The following is a 10,560-nucleotide window of genomic DNA, read 5'->3' as shown; positions in this document are numbered from 1 at the left end:
GTTTAAAAGCATCAATTCTTCGGCGCTCAGCTTTCTTCACAGTCCAACTCTCACTTCCGTACATGACTACTGGAAAAACCATAGCCTTGACTAGACAGAACTTTGTTGGCAAAGTAATGTCTCTGCTTTTTAATATGCTATCTAGGTTGGTCATAACTTTCTTTCCAAGGAGTAAGTGTCTTTTAACTTCATGGCTGCAATCAGCATCCAAAGTGATTTTGGAGCCCAAAAAAATAAAGTCTAACACTGTTTCCCCATCTATTTCCCATGAAGTGATGGGACCGATGCCATGATCTTAGTTTTCTGAATGTTGAGCTTCAAGCCAACTTTTTCACTCTCCTACCTTCACTTTCATCAAGAAGCTTTTTAGTTCCTCTTCACTTTCTACCATAAGGGTGGTGGTATCTGCATATCTGAGGTTATTAATATTTCTCCCAGCAATCTTGATTCCAGCCTGTGCTTCTTTCAGTCCAGTTTTCCTCATGATGTATTCTGCATATAAGTTAAATAAGCAGGGTGACAATATACAACCTTGACGTATTCCTTTTCGTATTTGGAACCATTCTGTTGTTCCATGTCTGATTCTAACTGTTGCTTCCTGACCTGCATATAGGTTTCTCAAGAGGCAGGTCAGGTGGTCTGGTATTCCCATCTCTTTCAGAATTTTCCACACTTACTTTCATTCAAATTTCATAAATTTTAATGTAATCATTCTTCTTATAATGTTTCCATATTCTTTTTTTTTCTAGTTAAATGATTTATCAAAATACAAATGAGGAGGATGAATAGGAAGTCTACTTTTGTACTACTAATTATGACTTTTCATTTTCTCTCTTCAGGTGATTTGATAATCAGCTCTTCCGCCCAAGTCAATGGATGGACCAAATGATTCTGTGGTTTCTGAATTTGTGTTGCTTGGACTCTCTGGTTCTTATGAAACGAAAGTTTTTCTCATGTTGATATTCTCCTTGATTTATTTAGGGATCATCCTGGGAAATCTTTTCATTTTGCTTTTAGTAATTTTTGATTCTCACTTACATTCTCCTATGTACTTCTTATTAGCAAACTTGTCCTTCATTGATGTGGGGGTTGCTTCTACTACAGTCCCCAAGATGATTACAGACCTTTTAAATGAATACAAGATAATTTCTTTCCAAGGTTGTATGGTACAAATATGCTTCATTCATATCATGGGAGGAGTGGAGATGGTGTTACTCATAGCCATGGCATTTGACAGGTACACAGCAATCTGCAAGCCTCTATACTATTTAAACATCATGAACCCTAAAATATGTGTTTCATTTGTAATCACTGGCTGGGTAATTGGGGTGATTCATGCTATGTCTCAGTTTGCTTTCATTATAAACTTGCCCTTTTGTGGTCCTAACAAAGTAGACAGCTTTTATTGTGACTTTCCCAGGATCATAAAACTTGCATGCACAGATGGAGCCAAATTTGAATTTATTGTTGCTGCCAACAGTGGCTTCATGAGCATGGGTACGTTCTTTCTGCTAATCCTTTCCTACATCTTCATTTTGGTCACGGTCTGGAAACGTTCTTCAGGAGATTTATCCAAGGCCTTTGTCACTTTGTCAGCTCACATCACTGTGGTGGTTCTTTTTTTCACTCCATGCATGTTTCTTTATGTTTGGCCCTTCCCCACATCATCAGTTGATAAATACCTCTTCATTGCTGACTTTGCTCTCACCCCTGTCTTAAATCCCATTATATATACATTAAGGAACAAAGAGATAAAGGTAGCCATAAAAAGATTGATCAAAAGATATTATGTCAAATTTCGCTGATCAGATCTGACTTTGGAGCTTGAAGACTATAATCCACCTGTCTTTTGGACATCTCTACTCAGGCAAGGGAGTCGAGCTAAGTCGTTTCAGTCGTGTCTGACTCTGCAACACTATGGACTGTAGCCCTCCAGGCTCCTCTGTCCATGAGGATTCTCCAGGCAAGAATATTGGAGGGAGTTGCCATACCCTCCCCCAGGGGATCTTCCCGACCCAGGAATTGAACCCGTATCTCTTGGGTCTGCACTGGCAGGCAGGTTCTTTACCACTAGTGCCACCTCTACTAAGGTACCTAAGACCTAAAATAGACAAAACTGGATGCATCATCTACCTCACTGAGCAAAATTCTGCTACATCTGTGTAGTATTTATTCATTACACTTGCTACCATGAGAAATATCAGGTGATTTTATTATTTTTAAAATAGCATGACTTTCTACTAAATAACATTTTGGATTGAAAGTGTGACTATTTTGACAATAACAAACATAATAAAATCTCTTCATCTTCTTATAAAATTTGTAAGTAAATTAGCTTGGTTTGGGAAATGTCAGGAACCATCACACTGAATGGTTATATATTTTGTGTAGGACATACTAACTCTACTTAGTTACTTAGGCTGCTTTCCCTCAGAAGACTCAAAGACAAAAGGTAATCACAGTAGTTTATTTGGGATCTGATTTTTGGAAGCACAAGTGAAGGAATGAGGAAGTGATACTGAGAACGCAAGGACGCTTATATGTTAACGTAACTGTGCAAGCTTCCTGGGGTCCTCCAGGAGGCCCTATAGGTTCTATGACTTAGAATTTGCCCAGCTGAAGGACAATATATTTGGAGTATTTGTTCATGATTAGAAGATGTATTAATTTGTTGGCATCCCCAGAATATCCTATTGCAAATATTGTGTATCTGGGTAACCAGAGAAAAGATGTGAAATAGGCTTTCTGGTACTGATAGTAAAGTGCTATCTCCAATAAAAGCAAACTTAAAAGCAGCCTCCTGTTAATGCTTTGTTACTTAGATAAGTGCTAATTAAAGTTTTTATTCCAATAGACCCCAAACAAGTAATTGGGCACAGAGAATCAGTGATATAAAATATTTCTCTGCTTTCTATAATTCCCAAAAACAGAGTTAGAGGTGGACCATTCAGCCATGCGCATGGTTCTGCAAGCCATGACCAGATTCTGAGATCAGTCCCTAGAGATGACCACCACCTGCTACCCACAAAAGCCAACTTATTTCTTCAAGAAAGGAAGTGAAATAGTTTCAATACAAAAACTTTAGCTATAGACCAAAGTAAGAATTTTATTATACTTACAGAAAATTCAAATGAACCAAAGAACATCTTAAAATTCTACTTTACTTCCATCACTAGAATTGTTACAATTAAATTCACTTTGAAATTTTGGCTCTGAATTTGATAAAAAAGGTAAGCTGTCAGATAATGCTTTCAACTTAGAGAAACATAGAAACTTAAAATCCCCTTACTCTACCTACTGACAGAGCTCTGGAAGCTATTCTCCACCATAAATATAATTAACATTAAGGGTAACACTGTCCCATAAATATTTCTCAAAAGAGACAATGTATTGCTTGTATTCCTGCAAGCTGACTGTATTTCTGGTCCTAAATAGAATTTTAAATCAGTTTTATCCGTGAAGAATCTGATCCCAAATAATGACATTTCCAAATGTTATATATCTTATGCCCTACAACAATCTCTTAACCTACTCCTTGCTTTTCTTCCTCCCTCACATTTACACCAGCTTTCTTAGTATTTCAATATCAACTTTCCATATATACTAACTGGGATTTTCTGGAAGTTTTTTCAAGTTTCCAGAAACATTAAGGGTTTCTTTTCAGCTACTTCCTGGAACTTTTTGACTCTCTAGAACAAAGGTCCTTCCTGCACCAAAAGGGATGCCTTCTCTATAGTCCAAGAGCTAGACACTGAGACTCAGGAAGGCCTGATCCCAGTTCATGGTCCACAATTCTATAACAGGAAATGATCCTGGACAGAGACATAAAATGTTAATTACCAGAAATTTCCAGACTTGGAATTGATTGCCAATGATATTGTTTGCTAATGGTTTTTTCAGGAAGAACTTGAATGAACTATATGAAAGTTATGAAAAACAGTTATGTGCCATGGAAACAGAATTAAGCTTTTAGAATTGACAGTACCAGAATGGCACCATTGAAGGAGGAATCAGAGGACCTTAGATGCACACCCTAGTCACACAGTTTCTCAACCCTATGACTTCTTACAAGACATGCTGAGACTTAACCTTTCAACATAAGATCCATTTTAATGGGGTTATTATGAAGACTAGATCATACAATTTGAAAGGGAGCTCTTGGCATGTGAAATACAGTCAGGTTCTCTTTGCCTGATTTTTATTTTGATCTCCACATATTTTACCACTCTTTAAGGAGAGCTCTATCTTGCATATTTGAAGATAAAAATATAAACTCTTGAAAGCTTTATTTCTCCAACCTGAAATACCCTGTCCTTTAAAAAATGAATTACTACAATATTCTTTGAAAGTGTGGAAGTAATCTTTATCTGGCTACTAACATAAATTAATTTTGTAGTATTATTAATACTCTGTCATTTGTAAATCACATAACACCTTTCAAGGAAAGTGTTGAGAAAATAAAGCAGGCATGGACTTTGGTGTAATCCACAGCACTCAGGATCTCTTTCATGTGAAGTGTCCAGGCGTGAGTAGACTATGAAAACATCCAGTATATCCTTTTGACTTCACAAGAGAAAATTAGAGTATTTGACTTTCAATATTTTCTAATTCCAGTCTCACTTTTCAAACTTTGCCATCTGCTGGCAATACTGAAGGCAGAAAGCTACTATTTTTACATAGTATGAGAGTGAACAAAGGCTAAATTAGAAAAAAATGTTTAAACAGGTTGTATACTTTGGCCACCTCATGCGAAGAGTTGACTCACTGGAAAAGACTCTGATGCTGGGAAGGATTGGGGGTGGGAGGAGAAGGGGACGACAGAGAATGAGATGGCTGGATGGCATCACCGACTCGATGGACATGAGTTTGAGTGAACTCCGGGAGATGGTGATGGACAGGGAGGCCTGGCGTGCTGTGATTCATGGGGTCGCGGAGAGTCGGACACGACTGAGTGACTGAACTGACTGAACTGAACTGAATGATAAATACAGTTATATAATATTTTTTTCTTATGGATACTGGTCATTTAAGCTTTTTAAGTAGTATTCTTCTGAAGAGTTGCATTATTAAATGAACAATTAACCAGATGACCCCCAAATCCCACTATTTGGTATTTCCTGAAGTGAAATAAAATAGTTAAATACATAAATCTATGAAAGAATATTCACACAGTTTTACTCTTAATCATGAAAAATTGGAGACAACTCTAATATCCTAAACTGGGGATATCCATACAATGCAATACTATTTATCAATGAAAATAAATGACTAATATATGTATCAAATGGATGAATTCCAAGTACAGAGTAAGAAAAGCCAAATGCAAAAGACAACAAATTGCACAATTCCATTTTTACGCTATTTTGGAAAAAGGAAAATACAGAGACAAAAAAGAAACCAATAGTTTCATAGGACAGGGGTTTTGTGTGTGGTTGAGTAAAAGGGCCACAGGAGAACATGATGTGAAATGAGACTGTAATGCATCATGGTGCAATGGTTACCCAAGTATATACGTGTAACTACAAAACTCTTATTGGTCTTTCACTTAATAACTGTAAGACTTAGGAACGTCACTTAGCCTCTTTTGCCTGTTTTCTCCTTTGTACACAGCTCTATATGTCATCATAGTTAGTGAGATGATGATGATACCTAAAAAGTGTGTGGCAGTACCCAAGCAACTGAATTAGTGTTGACTGTATGTGTTCTCAGAAACTGGGATGGTTATGGATTCTAGACCTCAGGGCACAAAATGGGTGGTAAGCCAAATAAATTCATTTAAATGTTTTGAGATCTAGAAATGAAAGAGATAAGCAAAACTTTGAGAGGGAGAAATCGAGACAGTAAATAAGGAGGAGAGAGGCAGGGGCAATAAGGGAAAGGAAATAAATTGGGATTCAGTAAAATAGTCTTCTTTAATTTATTTAAGATCAAAACTTCCAACAAAAAAGATAAGAAAAATATCTTTGTACATTGATATATACACCTACTACAACTGATAGGAATAGGAACAGAAGGATGAACTACAGGACTGATACTTGTTACCTCTGAGAGTGGATGAGATTTGGAGAGGACAGATGAAGTGGGCCTTTTAATAACTGCTTAATGATATACGTGAACATATATCATTAATAGCTTGACTCTTATAAGTAATGCTGTATCTGTGTATTATATCTTTAACAAAGTAGTGAATTAAGAAGCATCCATCCACAGTCTTCTTGTAACAGAGTTGGATGAGCACAACCCTTAGTAGGCAACCATTGCTGGGTCTCTTTACTCTGCACTTGTTACTAGGCAACAGGTCTTGCTCAGACATTGCGGGGTGCCTCAGTGGCCCCACCCACAAGCAACCAACTGTCAATGAGCCACTGTTAGTTGTCCTGCTCAGCTATTGGTCAGCACTGAAGTGGGCCCTGCCCACAGCTAACTGTCAATGAGGGACCATTGGGGAAATAATGGAGTCAGGGGTCAGTGGTGTGGTGATCATCAGCGGGACACTGAGGTAAAAGGCAGATTCAGGCCTGCTCCTGGAAGGCCCTCCAGCTTATCCAACCTTGGGCCAGTAAGTGAGCTGGAGGACCCAAGGAACAGACTGGGCACTACATCCCACGGGGCTTCAGAGCCCTCACCAAGACCCTCCACTAGCTTGGCCCAGGCCTTGAGGCAGCAGTGAACTTCACCCCCATCCCTGTCTCTCCAACCTAACAGCAGTGGCCATCTGTGTAAGCTGCAGTCTGTGAGACCTCGTCTCCCCATTTGTGCAGTCTGAGGAGACTGAGGGCCAGTTGAGTTGGGTGCCTGGCTCTGAAGGATGTGGGAACCTGGCCCTGAAGGAGCTGCCAACTGAGATCTCCCTCCTGTTAGCCAGGACCTGGACCTTGGAGAGTGAAGGTTGTGCCCTAGGACTTTGCCCTTTCTGGCCAGGACAGAGAATAGCATTCATCTTGTAGAGATTTACAGGAACATCGTTACCTGACCATGACCTGACCTCAAGAACAAAGGATCGTGACACCAAGAAGTCTGTAACAACTAACCACACCCATCCCTCACCTTTTGCTTTTAAAGGAGTTTGCTGAAAGCTTTTAGTAACTTTGGGGTTCTTAGGGCATAAGCCACCCATCTCTTTGTATGAATCTGTAATAAACATTTCTCTGTTCCGAATTCTAATGTTTAGTATTGGTGGACCTCAATGTGCATCAGGCAGAGGGGCTTGCAAATTCAGTAACACTCTCAACACATACAGAAACGCTTATAACATGGTTAACACACAAACCATTAACATTCAGAACTTTGCTCAAGGTAGCATTGAGATCATTGAGACCTACTATTCCTCTCAAGTCCCAGGAAGCAGAAGTTTAAGTAAGCCCCTAAGTCATGAGCATAGTTGCAAAATGATGAGGTGAGGGTGAGCTGCCTGTCATCTGCCCATTCACATAAGTCATCTAACTTCTGCTGGGACTGGCTGATTCTGGCATCTTAGTTCTCTTTATGACATGGTAGATACAGAACAAAAGAAAAAAAGTTATATCCTCCTAAATTCAGAATATTTGAATGTGTTAAACTTCCTTCTTTTACAATTTTAGGTGTAATTAACTGAACTAACTTTAGCTTTTACAAGGGTGCATTATTTTATTATGCACGCAAAGCACAACTTTTCCTCAGGGAAAGTTGAAGACTAAGGATCCCCAAGGAGCATGACAGGGAGAGACTTTTCAAATATTTGGCTTTATTAAAACCCAGATATGGAAAGTTTCCAAACTCAGAGGCTACTCTTTAGAGTGTATATTGCCACGTTGAGGATGCACTCTCACCAACACTGGGAAATGGCAGAAAATTACTTGGATTTCATTTCAGACTAAAAGAAAAATCTAGAGTGAGCCTTCTCAGTTAGGAAAAGGATCTGGTTTCAGAGGTGATCTGTATAAGGTAAGTATATCCCAATCTATCTGATTTTTGAACTTTCACGTTCAGTGTTTCTCCTCTATTTTGATGTCCCCCACCCCTTTAGCATTTTTTCATACCTATCTATGAAGCCTACTATTCTAAAGATGTTATTTAATTAAAGTGTTTGTAGGAAAGATTATGGGTTTTCTCTCTCCATCAATCCCTGGGACTTTGGGATTCCTAACAACACTTTCACAAACTAACAAAAAACACTGCCTTTCTACAATCTTAAAAGTTCCTAGAGGCCCAAGTTAGTGAGATCAGTTCTCACAGATTCTCCAACTTCCCAACCCAGGGATTGAACCCAGGTATCCCACATCGCAGGCAGGTTCTTTAACATCTGAGCTACCAGGGAAACCCCCAACTTATATTAACATTTTCTAGTTCCTTTTATATTTTACTTGCTCTACCACTGATCAAAGTAGTAAATGGAAAAAAGCCTCAGTCCAATATCAATAGGGCAAAATACTCTACAATTTAAAGACAAACAGAACTGAAGATATATTAACGTAAACCTTTACCTCTTTTCCTATTGTTATTGGCTATGTACATTTGCTGGTGTGTCAGTCACTTCTTTAAAGAACTAAATATCTTATTTCAGAAATCTTTTTTACTTGCCTTAGTCTTCTCAAATTCAAGATTCCTATAGAAACCATGTTTGGTAGGGAAGCTATCTTGGAAGCTTTGGAGTCAGACAAATCGGTTTATTTTCCAGTTTTAGAACTTTCGAACTTAAGATGGGAAAATCAAATTTCACATCTGCAAAAGGTCAAGAAACACAATTGCTAAAATAATATGTGTGTACATAGTTTATTGGGGCTTCCCAGGTGGCACAGCAGTATAAAATCTGCCTGCCAATGCAGGAAATGCAAGAGACCTGGATTCAATGTCTGGGTCCAGAAGATTCCTTGGAGTAGGAAATGGCAACCCACTCCAGTATTTTTGCCTGGAAAATCCTCTGGACAGAGGAGCCTAGTAGCTACCGTCCATGGGGTCACAAAGAATCCGACATGATTGAGCAACTGAGCACACATGTACATATGTAGTTTATTAGACCTCATGTTGTGTTCCCACCAAAATAACATAGATCTTATGCTGTGTTCTTACCAAAAGAGCAAAGTAAAATAATTTTAAACTCAATACTGATATGGTGACAGTCCATAATCCATATGCTGATTTTCATTTAAAAAAATAGTCATACTTTTTCTGAGGAAAGAAAAAAACCTGAGGAAAGAAAATAAAAAAAAAATCCAAAGTAAAAACGTGCCCAGAGAGGAGCAGGCAGTTCAAACAAAAAGAAAGGCAACTAGTTCTATAAAATGGTGTGTGTTGATGGGGAGTGGGGTATACTTAATCTCACAGTAAGAAATGAAATCTACATTTAGATGTCATTTCTCATTACCCGAGTGAAAAAAAACATCAATTTTGTACACAGCTAGTTGAAATATAAAATGTTTGAAGTCCTATAGAAGGAATAACTAACAAAATAGACAGGTTTTTAAACTGCTTACTTGGTAAATAGTAAGTGCTAGTGAGTCAACTGAAAAACATTAGTAGCTAGACTGAAGATAATAACAGGACAATATATAGAGAGAAATGAAGAGACATTAAAGAGGGAAAAATAGAAATAAAGAAGGAGAGAAGGAAGGAAATGGGGAGGGACAGATGGATAGAGAGAGGGAAAGAAGAAAGGAAACAAAGGCTTTGCTTTCTGGCTTATAGAAAATAGAAAATATATGTGTCCACAGTTCACAGAGGTCAATTTAAATAATGCAAAGGAATAGTGTAAGTACAAATGAAGTTAGAATTTTTTAATATATTTTCCCCCATAGGGGCAGTCAGGAGTAAAAGTAGTTTAAATTTGCCTGTCCTGTAGGCTACTCTGAAATAAGAAATTTCGGTTGCCAGTGAAGGCAAAGGACGAGTCAATGTGCATTAATAAGTGGAGTTAGGCTAAGGAATATGTAATATTATGGATATCTCCTCTCATGGAGAAATCAAAATACATGAAAATATTTTGCACTATAAACGTGTAGTCAGCATCTAGGGTTTCTTTTGGAACACAAACATCTTTTCTGAAGTCATTTGATGAACAGTTTCCCCCTGAGAATGTAGAAGACCTTGGTTTAATTCAATCTGCAATACATATCAATTTAGAAATTGATTTGTTTCTAAAAAGTATATACTATAATGAGAAATATAACATTAGATTATTGCCCTAGATAGATTCTGAAAAATAAAAAGCCTCTAAATAGATTTTAGAACGATGCAGTCTTCCTGCAGAAAAGGTATATTCAAGCCCTGGGGAAATTGTTCATAAAATACATTACTACTAAACTTTTTTATCAGCATATTTGTTTTTAATAACCCCTAAGAACTGTACTTCTGATGGATAAAGTTTTTGACCTGTCCTTCTACATTTAGTTCTCTTCTTTGTTTAGTCAGAGGATTGTGCCCATCCATAAATTCATAAAATGTTATTTTCAATTTTGAGCTCACTATAATGCTTAGATTTCAACACTGCACCTGAGAAGAATTTATCTGCTCTCTTACACCTAAACCTTAAGTTCTTCTTTCTAGACGTTCTTAGTTCTTTTCTTTTTCCTGGTCACATTAGAA

At 37.8% G+C, this 10,560-nt stretch overlaps 1 protein-coding gene across 1 annotated transcript; it reads left to right on the top strand.

Annotated features, from left to right (window-relative positions):
- The first annotated feature begins 857 nt into the window (after nucleotides 1-857).
- LOC129563396 (olfactory receptor 4F21-like) lies at nucleotides 858-1,805 on the top strand. The gene has a single exon (XM_055437212.2). The coding sequence runs from the start codon at nucleotides 873-875 to the stop codon at nucleotides 1,803-1,805; it is 933 nt and encodes a 310-aa protein (XP_055293187.2). The 5' UTR covers nucleotides 858-872.
- The last annotated feature ends 8,755 nt before the right edge of the window (nucleotides 1,806-10,560 follow it).

The sequence above is a fragment of the Moschus berezovskii genome, chromosome 9 (assembly GCF_049115385.1).
Source record: "Moschus berezovskii isolate FMDL1 chromosome 9, NW_MosBer_1.0, whole genome shotgun sequence".
In the NCBI taxonomy this organism is placed as follows: Eukaryota; Metazoa; Chordata; class Mammalia; order Artiodactyla; family Moschidae; genus Moschus; species Moschus berezovskii.
The sequence above is the reverse complement of the archived record's forward strand: the minus strand, read 5'-3'. Positions and strand labels throughout refer to the sequence as shown.

Bases quoted from the DNA above. Each gene is read 5' to 3' on its own strand.
- LOC129563396 (XM_055437212.2), top strand. From the start codon at position 873: ATGGATGGACCAAATGATTCTGTGGTTTCTGAATTTGTGTTGCTTGGA.